Source organism: Scyliorhinus canicula, chromosome 2, assembly GCF_902713615.1.
Source record: "Scyliorhinus canicula chromosome 2, sScyCan1.1, whole genome shotgun sequence".
Classification (NCBI taxonomy): Eukaryota; Metazoa; Chordata; class Chondrichthyes; order Carcharhiniformes; family Scyliorhinidae; genus Scyliorhinus; species Scyliorhinus canicula.
The window spans coordinates 131,694,374-131,714,440 of NC_052147.1; the positions used below are offsets into that span (position 1 = coordinate 131,694,374).

At 42.5% G+C, this 20,067-nt stretch overlaps 1 protein-coding gene across 1 annotated transcript in view; it reads right to left on the bottom strand.

Moving 5' to 3' along the window:
- The window catches only part of LOC119958402 (protein FAM117B-like), a 238,812-nt gene that overhangs the window by 185,100 nt on the left and 33,645 nt on the right, over positions 1-20,067 (bottom strand). The window contains 3 exon segments of the mRNA XM_038786919.1: positions 5,484-5,537; positions 5,540-5,566; positions 5,568-5,641. Of these exon segments, the coding sequence (XP_038642847.1) occupies positions 5,484-5,537; positions 5,540-5,566; positions 5,568-5,641 (155 nt within the window).

The following is a 20,067-nucleotide window of genomic DNA, read 5'->3' on the forward strand; positions in this document are numbered from 1 at the left end:
AGATGTCAGAGGTAGCTTCTTTACTCAGAGAGTAGTAAGGGCGTGGAATGCTCTGCCTGCAACAGTAGTGGACTCGCCAACACTAAACGCATTCAAATGGTCATTGGATAGACATATGGACGATAAGGGAATAGTGTAGAGGGACTTTAGAGGGGTTTCACAGGACGGTGCAACATCGTGGGCCGAAGGGCCTGTACTGCGCTGTAATGTTCTACAGAACATAGAACGATACAGCGCAGTACAGGCCCTTCGGCCCTCGATGTTGCACCGACATGGGAAGTCCAAAAACTAAAGGCCATCTAACCTACACTATCCCATTATCATCCATATGCTTATCCAATAAACTTTTAAATGCCCTCAATGTTGGCGAGTTCACTACTGTTGCAGGTAATGCGTAAAAAACCCACCTCTGACCTCTGTCCTATATCTATTACCCCTCAATTTAAGGCTATGTTCTATTTAATATCTATGATCGGCGACAATTATCAATTTTTGAAATACGTTTAAGGGAAAGCTAGATAAAGACAAACGAGAAAGAAAAAGACTGTTTTTGGTGCTAGAAGGGCGAGAGGAGACTTGTGTTTAGCAGAAAAAGTTGCAAGGGCTTATTAAGCTAAAATGACTTCCAGCATAGAAACTAACCTATGCAAGATGTTTGTCATCAAATTAGCTGCTTTAATAGTTGATCTAGCTAAAGAATGTAGTGAATGTGTACCAATTGATCAGCTACTGCCAACCCCAAACTTGCCATATGATTTATTATTTCATTCAATAGGTTCGCAGAATAAACTGCATTGTCCTATAATAATGAAACTTTATTCACCAACTGTGAAACCTTTCCATTCTTTCCTACGGTAACATTAATTTAGTCATAAGTATTTCTTTATAACTCTGCCCCAAGATCCAGAAACATCCATTGCACCCAATATCCTTGTTGGGGTAAGATAATTACAACTGTTGCATTCCAAAATTAGCTTCACATTACCAACTTATTGTTGGTCTCACAGTTGTCCAATGTGTTCAAATTCACCTTATTGACACCTGACCACATGCTTCCAGTGCATGATGCATGATTTCCAAATATTTCCCTTCCTCCAGCTGCAAATTATTAATGTTATGTAATTGCTGCTACATGTTCCTGTATACATTGTCATATTTGTCCATATTGAAACAATGTGCCATATGTCAGCCTGTTAATTAATTACAACAGAAAGTGCTGGAAAACACAGCAGGTCTGGTAGCATGCATAGAGAGGGGAAAAACAAACGAAGTTGATGTTTCAAGACTAGATCTCTGAAGAGCCATACAGACTCGAAACATTAACCCTGTTTTTCTCTCTCCACTGATGCTGCCAGACTTGAATTTTTCCAGCGTTTTATTTTAATTTTATATTTCCAGTACCCACAGTAGTTTGCTTTTACCTTTTAAGTAACTGCTGTTGGAAGGTAATTAATGCCCCATTTTATAGCAGCTCACACATCCGTCTTCAACGTAATGATAAATAGACTTCCGGTGGCGGCCATGGAGGAGTAGGTCGCACATTCGATAGCTCCTGCCTGTAACGGACTTTCGGGCCTTTTCCCCCCCGACATTTCTCGGATTTTATGGGATAAATCGGTGAACTGTGCTACAGTGAGGAGGTTTCCCTCTCTGGTGTATGGAGAATTGGACCAGAAGTGGCCGTGTGAAACGACTCAGTCCTGGTAGTGAGAAGCAAGCGGAGCTGGTATCGCGGGATAGCATGGCGGAGGGCAAGGGCCAAGGAGAGACGGGGCAGTGGTCGACGGAGCAGCTGGTGAGGTTTTTTGAGGATTGCTTCGCCAAGCTGAAAAAGGATACGCTGGACCCGATCAAGGCTTCGATTGATCAAGTAGTCTTGAATCAGGAGACCCAGGGGAAAACATAATGATCAAATAGACATGTCCTGCTGCATTAATCAGATGTGAAAATCATAGGTCCCAGAGTACCCCATCAAGTACGGCATTTTTTAAAAATAGGTGGAGGACTTATTTTTCAATAACCTGTTTTGTGTTTCTAGAGCATTCTAGAGCTTTTGTGGTCAAAGCATCCAGATGCCATTTCTTTGTTCACGTGATATGGGCGTCAAGGGCAAGGCTAGCAGATATTGTCCATCCCTAATCACCCATGATGTCATTGGTGAGTTGCCACTTTGAACTACTGCAGTTCGTGTGGTGCAGGTACATCCACAGTGTGGTTAGGAGGGATTTCCAGGCTTTTGACCCAGCGACAGAGAAGGAACAGCAATAGTTGCACATCAAGATGGTACATGGTTTGGACGGGGAACTTGCAGATTGTGGCGGTTTCTATGCACTGCTGAGCTTGTTTAAGTGGCAGAATTACAGGCAGGAAAGGTACTTGTGGATTTGTTCTACTCGTACCTCACATTTTAGGTTGTTATCTCATGATCATTGCACCTTCGTTCTTTATGCGAATGATTGAGTGAAAACTGATTTGTGGGGGTGCAGAGGAGATTTATGGGCCACAATGGATTCATCCTGCTGTACTCAACTCGGGTACCAACATGGCAGTGCATAAACCTGTTTAGAGCCAACGTGTTGCTGTGGACTGCTATCTTGCTTTGGCCAATGGAACAGAATGAGCAATGCTGTTCTGAAGCAACCTGCAACTTTTGAGAAAGTTAGTCGATAAAATTCAAAATCAGATGAGTCCTGGATGGACTTTTATTATTTACAGCACAGAAGGAGGCCATTCGGCCCATTGTGTTTGCACTGGCACCCAAAAGAGCTACCCAGCTAGTGCCATTCTCCAGACCTATCTCCGTAGCACTCTAAATTAATAACTTGCAAATACATATCCAGCTCTCTTTTGAAACCTCTTATTGAATCTGCCTCCACCACTCTCCCAGGCAACGCATTCTAAAACCCAACAACTCAGAGTAAAGAAGTTTCTCCTCATCTCGCTCCTCACTCTCTTGTTGATCATCTTGAAATTACCAATTACTGGCGTACTGGACTTCAGCAGTGCAGGTTCATGTTCTTATTTTTTAAAGTTAAAGTACCCAATTATTTTTTTTCCAATTAAGGGGCAATTTAGCATGGCCAATCCACCTAGCCTGCACATCTTTTGGGTTGTGGGGGTGAGGCCCACGCAAACATGGGGAAATGTGCAACATTGGTCAGTGACCCGGGGCCCGGATCAAACCCGGGGGCCTCAGCACCATGAAGCAGCAGTGCTAACCACTGCGGCATCATGCGCCCCATAGTTAATATTCTGAAATCATTACAATGTAAAGGGAACCAAGAAAATCTGCATTTATTTTATCTTATTACAACATCAAAATCTCATTTGCATACATATTACTCAGGAAGTGCAATTGCTACTCAATAGACAATCATGTTGGGATGCAGCAATATTTCAACAAGTAATAAATGAATTGATCTCATTTTTAGATGAAGTAGAAACCTTGGCCAGGGATTCACAAATGCTCTACTATTCCTTACATTGTGCCGCAAGGTCTTCAAAATCTAACTGAAGCAGCAATGTAGTCCAACAAGCTTTTGGGGGTTTAACATTTAAAGGGTTGGATTGCAACACTCCTTCAATACTATACATTATCAGCCCATATTACACGTTTAAGAGCTTGTGCTAGGCTTGAAACCACACAATGATGAGGCATGTATACTACAAATAAAAGGCAAGCTGACACCAGCAAATGTAAAATACCAACAATGTGCAGTGGAGGGGTGTTTTGGTATGTAAACAGAACATAAAGACAAATTATGGGAAGGGTTTTCACCCAACTAAATTGAGTAAACACCAAGGCAGTCAGCCAAGCCAATTCATATTGACAAATTACATACATTACTGCTTCAAGAGAGGACAACTTTATACCTCGAGTTACAAGAGGCAACTTTTAAATTACAGGAACATCAGAACTATCTCAGCATCAGGCTTGTAATTTCAGAACATCACATACGATAGCACAAAAAAACATCAAAATAGGATCTGGAATACGGCCATTTAGTCATTCGAGCCTACTCTACCAACACAATCATGGCTGATCTTCAACACTTTTTTTTTTAAACTTAGAGTGCCCAATTCATTTTTCCAATTAAGGGGCAATTTAGAGTGGCCGATCCACCTATCCTGCACATCTTTGGGTTGTGGGGATGAGACTCACGCAGACACAGGAGAATGTGCAAACTCCACACGGACAGTGACCCAGAGCCGGGATCAAACCGAGAACTCAGCACCGTGAGGCAGCAATACTAACCACCTGCACCACTATGTTGCCCCCATCTTCAACACTTCTAACTCCACCTTCATGCACCCTTCCATTATCCTTTAATCCGAATTGTATTCAAGATCAAAGCAGTCATTCCAGATCATATACTCTGACTGGGAAAACCTTACAGCTGATGAACTTCAATGTAGAGGAGTATGAGTAATAATAATAATCCTTATTAGTGTCACACGTAAGCTTACATTAACGCTGCAATGAAGTTACTGTGAAAATCCCTTGTCGCCACACTCCGGCACCTGTTCGGGTATGCTGAGGGAGAATGCAGAATGTCCAATTCACCTAACAAGCACGTCTTTCAGAACTTGTAGGAGGAAACTGGAAGCACCCCGGAGGAAACCCACACAGACACGGGGAGAATGTGCAGGACTCTGCACGGACAGACAGCGACCCAGGCTGGTAATCTAACCTGCGGTCCCTGTGCTGTGAAGCAACAGTGCTAACCACTTGCTGACTGTGCCACCCCAGTCATCTACTGTGGATCATAGAAAGGCAAATTGGAACATTTGCTTCATGGCAAGTGACTGGGAGAAGTAGGAACAACACATATCATGTACACAAATTACTCAAAGCTAGTGCGCAGGTACAAAAGTAATCAAAACAGCTACAATGTTGGACCTTTGTAAAGAAAGAGTGATGCTCCAGCGAGACACTTTCAACCCAATTTGAAACACTATACTCACTCTAACAGAACCGCAGAGCTATTATTTGGTCTTGGAGGAGGTACATATAGCTCAATAAAGATACTTAGTCATAATTATGACAGGTTGCATAAACATAGCTTGTATTTTCTCGAGTTTTGAAAGATGAGGGATGATCCTAAACAAAATATTTTAAAATTATTGGATTCAATGAATGATTAGAGGAATTATTTCATGATTGGAGTTTTCTGAAGAGGGCATAATGAAATTAGATCTTGACCATTGAGAAACAAAACCAGACCACACATTGTCCCTGCAAAGAGTGTCAACAGACTGAAACCCTTCCTACAAATAGGATTGATGCCGAGTCAATTGAGTCAATGCTTTTGTTTAGAAAAAAAGGTGTCACAATGCATTTAGAGAAAAGACGGCTAAATAGAGTCAATGGACAAATTAGCCATAGCCAACTTAGTGCAGAAATGGCTCCAGAAACTAAACAACCTACTCAGCTACTGCACACCATGTACAAACAAAACATGCTTAAATGAATTCAGCTTGACATACCTGTGTAGCTTATCTCTCACACAAGGAGCAGAATGGCTGTGAACATCACTGTGGCCCACTGACCAGTGAGGTAAGGAGCTTGCAAGTGTGTCCAGTTGATGATGTCGGCGGATGTTACTGGAGGGGCTCACCAGAGTCTGACGTGACCTTTCAACTAAATATACAAGGGAAAACATTTGCATGAACTATTTTCAGAACATACAAACATTTTTAAATTTTGACAAAACATTTTTGAAGACAAAATGAAGCATACAAAGAGGCTGACGTTTCAACTACAGAATTATCAGGATATTCTTATGGTTCCAAAAGCTATTATTTTTGCCTTCCCTTTTTAAAAAAAAATTCAATTCCTTATGAAGGGTATAAATCCTTGGTGAAGCACAACAGATCAGTGGAGACAGTTGGACCTGCAAGGGACACCTCTACTGGGACAGGGGGCTGAGTTTGAAAAACAATCCAGGAGTGACAGCACAGCACAGGAAAACAGAAAATTCATTGGTTGGTGAGATGCTGCTATTAGGAAGTGTTTAAATAGCATTAAGTAGAAAAATGGATAATTTATAAACTATCACGAATCCTACAGCACAGGAGGAGGACATTTGACCCATCGAGTCTGCATGGACCCTTCAAATGAGCACTCTACCCATGTCCACCCCTGTCCTAATCCCGTATTCCCAACCTGCACATCCCTGGACACCAATAAGCATGTTTGATCCACCTAACTTGCATAAATGTGGGAGGAACTCGGATCACGCGGAGGAAACCCACGCAGAAAAGGAGGGGTACAAACTCCACAGAGACATGAGACGCAAGGCCGGAAATGAACCCAGTCACGGATGCTGTCAGGCACCAGTGCTAACTATTGTACTACTGTCCACCCTTTAAAGTAGCCCCTGAACTTCAGTAAGCAACACAAGCAATAGCGAAGTAAAGTTACATATGTCAAAGTGAAATAAGGTATTTAGTAAGCAAAAGAGACGGTTAGAGAGCAGAGCCGTGGAGTAAAAAAGAGGGAGACTGAACAGAGAGCTCCTGAGGTGACATCAGGATTCAATAGTGATGCAGGTGTCACATGAGTGTCCCTTAAAGAAAGGTATTATTCATATGGCTTCAGTTATGTCATTGTGAGAGTGGATCTGGCTGTGGCTATGAGGTGAGAGGGGGTTTCAGTTTCAGTTTGACTGCTGGAAGCTACAGAAAGAGAAATAAGTGTTTTGCCTTTTTCTCTGTTTTCATTTTAAAAGTTGTTCCAGTAAAAACACATTGGGTAATGCCTTGTTAATTTTAATGGTAAAGTGTTTTCCGGAAGGTGTTTGAATCTGTTTGGAATTGGATCGGAATTTCAGGGAAAGGACAAGTCCCATTCAAATGAGAATACAGTGTGGTGGGCCACGCCCCTTAAAGGTTTTTTTTTTGGTTTACTGGATTTTGTTTATTGAATTGGACCAATTAAGGGGGAATTCATTAAGTGTTATACATAAGATTATTGTAGCTATGGGGTATCTATCTTTAATTGATAAAAATTCTTGCTGTGTTTATATACATTATATATACTAACTGCAGTCTGAGAATAAAGCTGTTTGGATTAAAGTGTCCAGGAAGTCCGATGAATCACACCTGCAGCGAAGGCTTTTTTATGCTCATCCTAGCGAAATCATTTTTATAAATTTAGAGGTATCCAATTAATTATTTCCAATTAAGGGGCAAGATTAGCATGGCCAAACCACCTAGCCTACACATCTTTGGGTTGTGGGGGCGAAACCCACGCAAACACGGGGAGAATGTGCAAACTCCACACGGACAATGACCAGAGCGGGATCGAACTGGGACCTCGGCGCCGGTGAGGCAGCAGGAGTAATGCCTGTGCCACCGTGCTGCCCTATCCTAGCAAAATTAAACATAAAAGTTATAGGTCAGGTTAACTTCCTAATACACTTTGGAGTTCTATACCCTGGCCCTAAACACAGGGCAAGGGAATCAAGTGATTGGGCAAGTATTGTCAGGGGAAGAATGACTACTTTATCGCTTATGGTTTACAAGATTTACATTTTTTTGGTCTATCAGTTTGTAAGGACTACATTCTGTAGTAGCAAGAGCCAGGGAAGAAAGGGCCCTAGAGTAATTGATATTATTTGATTTTAAATATTTGCGGGTTTAATTTTAAGGGGTAAGTCATGGCAGGGAATGGAACAAGGAATGTTAGAAAGCCACGCCTGAAGGCTTTGTGCCTTAACACTGAGCTACCGCAATAACGTGATGAATTAATCATGCAAATAGATATAAACGGGTATGACATAGTCGGTATGATATAGTCGGGATACAGAGGCATGGTTGCAGGGGCGACCTGGGATGGAACTGAACATCCAGGATATTCAGTATTTAGGAAGGACAGACAAAGAGAAGGCAGTGAGGTTGCATCGCTGGCTAAAAAGAGGAAATTTACGCAACAGTGAGGAAAGAAATGAGCTCAGACAATGTGGATTTTGTATGGGGTAGAGCTGAGAAAACACTATGGGGCAAAAACGGTTAGTGGGGGTTGTATATAGACCCCCAACTGTGGTGGTGTTGGGAATAGAACAACAGAAGATTACAGCACAGGAACAGACCCTTCGGCCCTCCAAGTCTGCGCTGATCACGTGTCTATCTAGACCAACCGGCTGTATCCTTCCTATACCAGTCTGTTCATGTTCTTAGAGATAATCTTAACGACTGCTGACGTATCGCCTTAACCACCTCACTTTGGCAGTCATTCAGGCCACCACCACCCTCTATGTAAAAAAAAAGGTTCCCTCCTCACCTGAACTTGTGCCCTCTTGTATTTTTCAATTCCGCCTGGGGAAAAGCCTCAACCGTTCACCCTATCTATACCCCTAATAATTTTTATAAACTTCTATCAGGTCGCCCCCTCAGACTCAGTCTCTCTAAGGAGAACAATCCCAGTTATTCAATCTCTCCTCATAGCTAAACCCTCCAGACCAGGCAAATCCCAGTAAACCTTTTCTGTACTCTCTCCAAAGCCTCACGTCTACTGGCAGTGTGGGACCAAATTAGACACAGTATTCCAAATGTGGCCTAACCAACATTCTATATAACTGTAACATAACTTTTTGAGCTTTTATACTTGATACCCCCTCGCCATGAAGCAAGCATGCATATGCTTTCTTTACCACCATTTCCACCTGTTGCTGCCACTTTTAAGGGTCTGTGGACCTGCACGCCCAGATCTCTGTGTCTCCCATGTTCCTGATGGTTCTGCCATTTATTTTATAGAATGGTATTGAACAGGAAATTAGAAATGCATGCAATAAAGGAACACTAATATAGGTGATTTTAGCTGCATATAGATACGGCAAATCAAATTAATAACAATCTGAGGAGGAATCTCTGGAAGTGTCTACTGGGATGGTTTTCTGGACCAATACGTTGAGTAACCAACTGAGAAACAGGCCAAACTAGACTGGGTATTGTGCAATGAGAAAGAATAATTGGTGATCTAGTTGTGCGAGGCAATCTTAGGGATGAGCGACCATAATAAGATGGGAGGTGCTTGTAGTTCATTCTGAGACTAGGTCCTGAATCTTAATAAAGGAACTATGATAGCTAGAGGCATGAGTTAGCTATGATAGATTTGGGAAACGTTACTTAAGGGATGACAGTGATATGCAATGGCAAACATTCAAAGAGCAACAACTGTTCACAAAAATGGCACCAAAAATAAAATAGAAAAGTGGCTAAACCATGGCCTACAAGCGAAGTTAGCGAGAGTATTAGACCCAAGGAAGAGGCATACAACTTGGCCAAGAATAAAACAGTAGACTCGAGGATTGGAGCAGTTTAGAATTCAGCAAAAGAGGGTCAAGGGATAAAAAGGGGGAAATAGAGGACGAGTGTAAATTGCAAGGAACAATAAAAATTGACTAAAAGCTTTGATAGGTTATGTGAAGAGAAAAGATTTTCTCAAGACAAATGTAGGTCCCTTACAGTCAAAAACAGGGGGAATTTATACTGGGGAACAAAAAAATGGCTAACCAAATGGCTGAATACATACGGTGTCTCTCTTCGTCACAGAGGACAAAAATAACATACCAGAAATGTTGGGGTACACAGGGTTGAGAGAAAAGAATCAGGCAAATAGGTATCATTAGGGAAATGGTGTTGATGAAATTGATGGGATTAAAGACCGATAAATCCCCAGGGTCTCCATCTCCTTCCAGGATATTCCAAGGAAAGGCCCTGTAACGTGTGATGCATCGGTGATCACTCTTCAGGATGCTATAGTCTCTGAACAATTGCTACAGATTGGAGGGATGTAACCCCACTATTTAAAAAGAGGGATACGAAGGAGAAAACAGGGATTATATACCAGTCAGCCGGACGTCAATAGAGGGGAAAATGCTAGAGTCCATTATCAGAGATTTTCTAAAACAGTTGGAGAGACCGAACATGGTTAGCATGGATTTCTGAAAGGAAATCATGCTGGGCAAGCTACTGGAATTCTTTGAAGCGTAGAGTTGACAAGAGGATGCCAGTGGGTGTGGTTTATTTGGACTTTCAGAAGGATTTTGATGAAGCCCACATCAAAGCATTAGCGTGTAAAATTAAGAACATGAGGTGGCAGGTAGTATATTGAGATGGATAGAAAACTGGTTGGCAGGCAGGAAACAAATAAAGGAATAAATGGCTCTTTTTCAAATTGGCAGGCTTGGCAGGGATCAATGTTAGGACTCATTCTATTCGCACTATATATAGGGCAGCACGGTAGCATTGTGGATAGCACAATCGCTTCACAGCTCCAGGGTCCCAGGTTCGATTCCGGCTGGGTCACTGTCTGTGTGGAGTCTGCACATCCTCCCAGTGTGTGCGTGGGTTTCCTCCGGGTGCTCTGGTTTCCTCCCCACGGTCCAATGATATCAGGGTAGGTCGGATTGGCCATGATAAATTGCCCATAGTGTCCAAAATCGCCCTTAGTGTTGGGTGGGGTTACTGGGTTATGGGGATAGGGTGGAGGTGTTAATCTGGGTAGGGTTGCTCTTTCCAGGAGCCGGTGCAGACTCGATGGGCCAAATGGCTCTCCTTCTTGCACTGTAAATTCTATGTAATGATTTAGATAAGGTACTTTAATGTAATATCTCCAAATTTGCAGATGTCACAAATTGAGTGGGAGGGCGAGCTGTGAGGAGGATGCAGTTCAGCGAGTGGGAAAATGCCACAGCAGCATGCTAGTACAATGTGGATAAATGTGAGGTTATCAACTTTGGCAGGACAAAACAGGAAGACAGATTATCTGAATGGCTAACGATGAGGAGAGGAATGGTGCAACGACACCTAGGGGTCCTTGTCCACCTGTTACGAAAGTAAGCATGCTGGTGCAGCAGGTAGCAAAGAAGGGAAGGCAATGGTATGTTGGCCTTCATAGCAAGAGGAATAGACGACAGGAGTAGGGGTGTCTTGCTGCAATTATACAGGGCCTTGGTGAGACCACATCTGGAATATTGTCTGCAGTTTTGGTCTCCTTATCGGAGGAAGGATGTTCTTGCTATCAAGGGGGGTGCATCAAAGGATTTACCAGACTGATTCCTGGGATGGCGGGACTGATGTATGAGGACGATTATCGAGTCAGTTCGGATTATATTGCTGCAGTTTATAAAAATGAAGTGGAATCTCAGAAACCAACAAATATCTATCAGGACTAGGCAGGGTCAATACAGGAAAAATGTCCCTGATAGCAGGGAGTCCAGAACCAGAGGTCACAGTCTGAAGATACAAGGTAGACAATTAGGGCTGAGATGCGAAATGTCTTCACCCAAGAGTTGGTGAGCCTGTGCAATAGCTACCACAGAAAGCAGTGAGGCCAAAATATTGTACATTTCAAGGAGACGATATAGCATTTAGGGCTAAAGGGATTTAGGGATATGTGATGGTGGTTTGAGGGAAGGGGGAGGGGGGGGAAGAGAGAGAAGAGCAGAACCGGACACAGAATTGGATGATCAGCCAAGATCATAATGAATGGTTTGGAGCAGGTTGAAAGTCTGAATGGTCTACTCATGTCCCTTCTGGTACTTTTGCTATCATTTAAATATGAGGTTTGGAGTGACCGGCAGCAGTCTAGACTAAGGTCATTACAACCTACTTGGTTATGTCCTCAGCTGTCAAGGCATGTTAATTTCAACTGAGGATCACTGAACAGAACTTGAGTTCTGTCTGATTTAGATACCAACAGCTCCATGTAGAATAAAACTTGGTTTGTTCTATCTAGCCCATCTATTCAGATATTCCACATATTACTTTGGCACATTTTTAATAACTGCGAACACCCCCCCCCCCCCCCCCCCCCCCCCCCCCCCCCCCCCCGGGCCAAATGGATCTGGAACTCATGTATTTATTAATTGAGATCATCGTAATGAGTCTGTAGTGCTTCCAGAAAAATGAAAAATATACTAGCTGCTTTGTTTTATTTATGTTGCAACATGTAATAATTCAGCAACTTAAAACATAAAACATCCTAGAGCACTTCACAGGAACAGTATGAAGCAAAATCTGATACAAATACAGATATATGGGTAGATAACCAAAAACTTGGCCAAAGGACTAGGTTTTAAGGAGTGCCTAAATAGGAGGAAAGAGAGGTAGTGGTGTGGAGAGGTTTGGGAAGGAAATTCAGGAGTGCAGCTGAAGGCACATCCATTAATAGTGAAGCAATTATAATAAGAGGCGTGCAAGAGGCCAGAATGCAAAAGGTTGTGGGCTGGAGAGGAGATAGGGATGGGTGAGGAAATGGAGAAATTGAAAACAAGGATGAGAATTTATAATTAATACATGTTGGGGACACTCTTCATGAACATGCAGATGGTTTTACGGTATTTACCCAAAACTGAATTTGAAACCTATTTACTATTAAATAATGCGTCAGGAAAGATGCAAACAGCATCAGCTGCAGACAAAAATATCCAGCAACCATTTAACAAAGAATGCTCCAGTTCCAGAACATTATAAAGGCATTTTTCTAAATCTCATTGGGTAACTAACCATCTTGCAATCACTCCTGCGTATCAATTTACTCATATTTACAACTAATTAAATTCAGGCTTTAGTGTTGAGTGGCTCATCACCTGTGCCCCCTCATGTAGAGGAAATGTATAAAACTAGCAGTAAATACTGTTGACAAGAATCACAAGAGTAGACATTGCAACATTGTGAAAACCAACTCGCTATATCTCAGGAAACCACCTCAAATGCCAGAGAAAATAAATCACCACCTCCTTTCTGGCAGTGTAGTGGCATGAAAACTGGACCTCTAATTAACCCACCAGAATATGCACTGTCCACTTTTACTCCTCTTCACAACCACCCTTGCTCAAAATTAAGTGGTTTGACAACTGAAATAAGAAAAGAAAACATTCTAAATACAAAGCAAAGTGACAGGGCTGCTGGGGAATGACTCTTCCCGACATCAGTTGAATCCAAACAAGGAAACAGAATAAGTGAAGTCATATCAAGGAAATTATTCTTCATACAGAGCATGAGTGTGCTCAGAGTAGAACACAATACTGCGGTTCAGTTAGATATTTACTTCAAAAGAAAGTGACAAAACAGGCGATTTGGGATCATACAGTCAGTACATGTAACAAAAATGGCACAGCAATTAAACTTCGAGAGGAAGTGTCTGATATGATTCTATTAACACCAAATTTAGTTTCAGCATTAAGAGACGATTGGAAGGAATACATTTTTTTTAAAATCACAAGCCAACACAATTCAGCCTCATGCAATACACTGAGGTGATCTCAATATATTGCCCTTGAATTCCTCCATAACTCAGTGACAGTATTACCCATACCTTCATCAGCTCAAAATATGTCCCTCCAGAAACCAAAGTTTTTAAAAAAACCCTCATTCCCTTGCTCTCAAGGACCCGTGTACAACAAAAACACCTTGATTTACGAGAAGTTAAAAGTCTATCAACGGGGGGCTTGATGCTCTGACAAATAAGCCATTTACATTAGAAGGTGCTCCCTATGATGCAATTTGCCATTGGAGGCAACCCTGTGAAACAGTTGGAATATAAAAAGGAAGAATGCCACTCAGCAATGAAGGGTTTTTTTGAGCAGCACCTCCAAGAAAACCCTAACCAAAATCACAACTGACTTGGTTCACCAAGAGAAAGAAATGTTGGTATATGACATCTTCCTATATATTACTTCCCATAATATTCATCATCCACACTCCTTATGACTTAGAGGAAACTAAAGACAAAATGTTTCACAGTAATAAACCTAGCTATTTCAGATACTAATATATATAAATTAGTGGTTAAGGGAGACAAATTTTTCATTCAAGTCAGCCTTTGACATGCTCAAAGGCAGAATAATAGTTTTTGACCGAGAACAAATAAATATTATGTTTTTTGATCAATGAGTGTTATTGATAGTTAACTTTCCACCTTTGAAACATGCTCACCCCATCCTCATCATCCTCTGAATAGAGCCAGAGACCACTCAATGCTTCAGACACTGGAAACGTTAGTCAGAACACCTTCTCTGACCTGGCACTGTTGCTGTGTCAACTAAGCAAAATTTGGAAGAGGGCTGTTAAACCCCCCTCCCCCAGCTCTCTCTGCAAATGCTGAATGACCTGAGTGTTTGCAGCATGGTGTTGTTATTTCAGATTTCCAGCATCTTTATATCTTGCCTTTCATTTTCTATAAGAATTTTATTCAACCATTAATTCCCTCAAATGTTCATAATACTATTTTACTACACCCATGTAACGGCAATTACTTGCACCATTATCGCTGTCAACATCAGGGAGGTTTTGTTTTTGCCATTAACCGTAAACCTCATCGTCCATTGGTGTTAGCAGCAGTCAATAAGCTGGCAATGCCAGCAATTTGTAAACCTATTTTAGAGCTTCCTGTGATTTATGAAATAACAGGTTGTGCTCAAAACATCCAAGTGGATAAACGAGTATAAATACAGACAATACCATGACTAAAAGGGATAAACGTAACCACTATTAAAATATCAGACCTTAGCCCATCACCCACAGTGATTGAAAAGGAGGAGAATATGTAAATACCTTCATATTATTGTTTCAGTAAACAATGGTGCTAAGTGAGGACGAATTTGACAATTATTCTTTTCCTTATCAGCTTTAATTACTTAAAGTACTGAAACAAATCAGGTACTTAAAAACAAGAATCGAGGTTGTGCAGGACACTGGGAGTCAAACTGGTGACCCATGAAAACCAGCTTTATTTAAATACATGTCTGATGCTTCTATATTCGTCCATAGTTTCAGAAGCATCAGAATAATGAACAAATATCTAACCTGCACTGAAGCAGTGGCTGTCAGAGTGGAGTGCTACCTACCCTGAATATCATATGGCAACAACATTTGGGGAACTGCTTTAGTTGTGGAACTGCTTTCTCCTGGACATTAGCAAACATCCACTTACTACAGTGGTCTCCCACCGACCCTCTCAAAACGTGAATGTGCATAAAGCAAGAGAGAATGGAAATTAGCAAATATCCCAATGTCAAATTTGACCTCAGCAGGTATTTAGCTCAGTTTAGCCATTTTGAATAACTGCAAACTTCACCCAATGTACAAGAGTTTGGCTTCCAGTACTTGGTTAACTAGTAATGTTACAGCTGTAAACAAATGTCTATTGAAAATCAAATGCAGGGGGGCTTTCACATGATATGAGAACGGGAGCAGCTGCTTTTTCGCAAGCTCTGACTCGACTCATCTTTCAATCTTCCCCAGTGCACATCTCTTTTATGTCTTTTTTCTTGCATGGCTTTTACCACGTACCGAGAAATTTGTAATGTTTCAGCACTTAAGAGTTGAGACAATATGTTTTAATCCTTGTTGATCTGTGGCAGCTGTTGAATGATAAGAGGTTCACAATTCAGTTGTGCAAGTATTCTGGAAAATGAAAAATAATTAAATAATGGATGTAGGGTACCTTAAATTAATTTAACCTCCTTTACTCTACATCCCTGCTGCTCATTATCTAGTTTTTGGCAAGATATTTGCACCCCAAATGTTTGCTTCACAATTTGCCACTTGCATTTAGAAAATACTCCAACATTTTAGGTTGAACTGGATGCTCTCATACTTCCCCACATTGAAATCTAACTGCCACAGTTCTGACCGCAATCCAGCAATGATCAGTTGCAAACTCCTGCTCCCACCTATACTGCTTACTATATCACCTAACTTACTTTTTAATTGTTTCATGTAACGTGGGCATCACTAGCAAGGCCAGCATACAGTTCCAAGTTAGGATGGTGTATGGCTAATGGGCAATTTAATGATATTCCCATGCATCTCCTGCCCATGCCCTTCTCGGCAGTAAAGGTCACAAGTTGTCGAAGGCATATAGTGCGTTACAGCAGTGCATATTGCAAGTGCACTGTTGCCACTGTGCATCGGAGGTGGAGAGAATAACGGTTTCAAGTTTGTGGATAGGTGCCAATCAAGCAGACGCTTTGCCCCAGAGAGTATTGAGTTTCTTGAGTGGTGTTGGAGCCGTGTTGGTCCAAGTAAGTTACCTTGGTGATGGCTTCGGGGAGTGAGGTGGTGTGTTAATTGCCCCAGAGATCGCAGCTCTGACATGCTCTTGCAGTGACAGCATATACATATTTTCTATGTACATGACTAGTCCAGTTTCTGGTCAATGGTAACCCCCAGGATGTTGAAAATGAGGGAATTCAGCAATGCTAATGCCATTGAATGTCGTGGGGAGATAGTTGGATTCCAGGTGTAGACCATTCAGTTCCACGAGCCCATTTCACCATTCAATGAAATTATGGTCTAACTCCATAAAACCTGGCTTTGGCCCACACCTTTGCCAAACAAAAATGTATCCATCTTAGATTTAACATGGACAACTCTTGAATTCAGCTCCTTTGTCCACATTTGGACCCAGGCTATAATGAGGTCAGGAGCCCAAGTGCTCCTGACGGAACCCAAACTTATCAGTGAGCAGTTTAATGATCGCTAAGTGTCTAGTGATTGCACGGTTGATGATATCTTGTATCACTTTGCCAATGAAGGAGGCGCAATTGTTGGGTAGTAATTCACCCGATTGCCAAGTAGGACAAATCCATGGACAGGACACACCTTGGCAGTTTTCTACACTTTTGAGTAGATGACAGCAGTGTAGCACAGCTAGTTCTGGAGCACAAGTCTTCAGTACTATTGTTGGGATGTTATCAGGGCTGGCAGCCTTAGTAGTATCCAGTACAACTCCGACATAATGTGGAAAAACACCCGCCAGAATCCCTTCAGCTTCGGACAGGCCCAAAACATGTGGACATGATTCGCGAGCACTTCCACGCACCGCCCACACCTATCCTCCACCCCTTCGGAAAAAACCTGCTCATCCTGGCCATATGTGCCCTGTGAACAACCTTGTAGATGAATAGGACGCGTTCATCTTCCTCAGAGCCTCCTCCCACAACCCAGCTTCCAACTCCCTCCCCAGCTCTTCCTCCCACTTAAGCTTCACTACACCTAACAAGACTCCCTCTCAATCCATTAGCTCCTGCTATTGTCTACATTTTCCTTCAAATACAGCTAGCAGCTCAAAAACTGTATGTCTGTGAGACACTATGGGTGTCTATTCCACCACAATCTAATCCCATGGCCATGCATATTCTTCACTCTACCATTACAATCGAACCAGAGTCAAATCTGGTTTCATTGATTATCGGAGATGCCAATCCGGTGAAGTTACATTACATGCAGACGAGGCATACTATAGCCAAAGCAAAGCACTCGCACAACCAAAGGATCTGATCAAAACTCTGCAGACCTGTCACATCCAGTCATTAATGGCATGCATAATAACAGCATAATGACAGTGAATAAGAGGAGGTGGTTCCAAAAATATCTCATCCGCAATTCAGGGGAATCCCAGCATGTCAATGCAAAAGGCAAGGCTGAAGCAATGATCATCAACCGAATTGCTGAATGGATAATCCATCTCAGCCTTCTCCCCAAGTTCCCATCATCACAAATGCCAGTCTTCAACCGATTTCATTCACTTCACGTGATATCAAAAAACAGCTGAGCCACTGGATATAAAGACTACTGGTCCCTAAACATCCCAACAGCAGTCCTTAAGACTTGTGCTCCAGAACTAGCCATGTCTCCAGCCAAGCTGTTTCAGTGCAGCTACAAAATTAGCATTACACAATAATGGTCATACTCCCCAAATACAGTCCACAAGCAGGATAATTCAAATCTGGCTAAAAACTCTCAAATCAGGCAACTCTCAAAGTGATGCAAGGTGTGGTCAAGAGTGTCATTAAGTGGCACTCATTCATCAAAACTCCATTCACTGATACAAAGTTTGACAGTCAGGACCACTCTGTTCCAGACCTCATTAGTGCATCATTTAACCAAGGTTGCCAAAAGCTGAATTCCAGAGGTGATGGACAAGAGAGCATAGTGTAACTGCTCGCAATACTCCAAATGGGATCTGGCCAGGCCTTATCGAGCCTCAGAAGTATATCTCTGGTCTTGTATTCTAGCCCTTTCAACATGAATGCTGACATTTTTCTTGGCTTAGTCTTGCTTGTGGGTTTGGCAGCTATCTTGGATTGGCCTGGTTGCTGTACTTTGTGGATCTGTTGGATAATCCCTTTTAGTGGAAAAAGCGGACTTCGAATTGTGGAGGGCGAGGGGCACCTGGAATGTTGGGGTTGAATAGCCCAGTGAAAAGGTAGAGGATATTTGCTCACCTTAAGTTTGATTGCTTATGTGGTGTTTCTGCAGGAGATTCATTTGCGGATGAGTGGGACAGGTTTTTAATTCAGGCTTTGATGGTTGGGCCCGGGGTGCAACAATTTTAATCAATGAAAGGGTTCAATATTCTGCAGCCAAGATCTTGGCGGATCCCAACGATAGGCATGTTATTGTTTGTGAGTCTCTGGCAGGCACCTGGTTAATGTCTATGTTCCAAACTGGGACGATGCAGGTTTTATTAACAAGTTGCTGGCTCAAACATCCACCATGGAAATTTGATACGACATTGTTAGTGGACAAAGGATTTTGCAAACTCGTGTCCACCGCCACGGGGGAATATGTTAAATCTAATGAAAGTGAATTTATCGTGCCTATAACGTTGTAGGAAACCCTAAGGGGGAAAGATAATTTCCCAAAAAACGTGCATGGAAAGGACTGCGAGGATTTGAATGACTGACAGGTAAGGCAGTGTGCCAGCTGCGACAGTCGAGGGGTGTTTATTATGAACATTGGGAGAAGGCCAGTCACCTTTTAGCTCATCAGCTGAGGCTGCAGGCACCTTTCTGGGAGATTGTGCTGATAAGGGACTCGAGTGGCAGTCTAGTTTCCACCCCACTTAGAGCCAATGTGGCTTTTGAAGCTTTTTATTGGGATCTCTATAGATCAGAGACCCACAGCTTAGAGTTCATTTTATGACTGATTTTTTTAATGGGTTATCCATCCCAGTGGAGGATAGGGAGAGGTGGGAAGAGTTAGAATCCCCGTTGGGCCCATTCAGAAATGTATTGGGTTGATGCCAGGCTGGTTTAGCACACTGGGCTAAATCGCTGTCTTTTAAAGCAGACCAAGGCAGGCCAGCAGCACGGTTCAATTCCCGTACCAGCCTCCCTGAACAGCCACCGCAATGTGGCAGCTAGGGGCTTTTCACAGTAACTTCATTCTAAGCCTACTTGTGACAATAAGCAATTTTAATTTCATTTTAATTCATTGATGCAGCTCCTGGCCCTGATAACTTCCCCATTGAGTTATCTAAGAAGTTCGTGGAACAATTGATCCCTCTAATTTTAGACAGGTTTAATGACTCCCTATCCAGAGGTTCATTGCCAGTAACACTTGCACAGGCCTCTATTTCCCAGACCCTGACCCTTGGGGACATGAACCCTACGAAATGTGGGTCTAACATCTCAGCTCCAGGACATCTCTGCAGGAGCTCCTCAGACTGGTGCCCTTGGCCCAACCATCTTCTGTTGCTTCAACGATCTTCCTTCCATCATAAGGTCAGAAGTGGGGATGTTCGCAGATGACTGCACAATGTTCAGCACCATTCGCAACTCCTCAGACAATGAAGCGGTCCATGTGCAAATGAGCAAGACCTGGACAATATCAGGCTTGGGCTGACAAGATGCAAGTTACATTCGCACCACACAAGTGCCAGGCAATAACCATCTCCTACAAGAGAGGATTGAACCATCGGTCCTTGACATTCAATGGCATCACCATTGCTGAATCCCACCCCCAACCTGGAACTCCCTTTCAAAAGCACAGTGGGTGTAGCTACACCTTAGAGACTGTAGTGGTTCAAAAAGGCTACTCACCACCACCATCTGAAGGGCAACTAGGGATGGGCAATAAATGCTGGCCTAACCAGCGACGGCCACATCTCATAAAATGATTTTTTTTTTTTAAAGTCTGGACTTATTTCACTTCTGAACACAGATGCCAAGTTAAACAAAATTTCTGGCACTGCGGTTGGAGTCCTGCCTCCAGATGTGATCTCAGAAGACCAGACAGGTTCTGTCAAGGGTCGGCAATTGTCAGCCAATA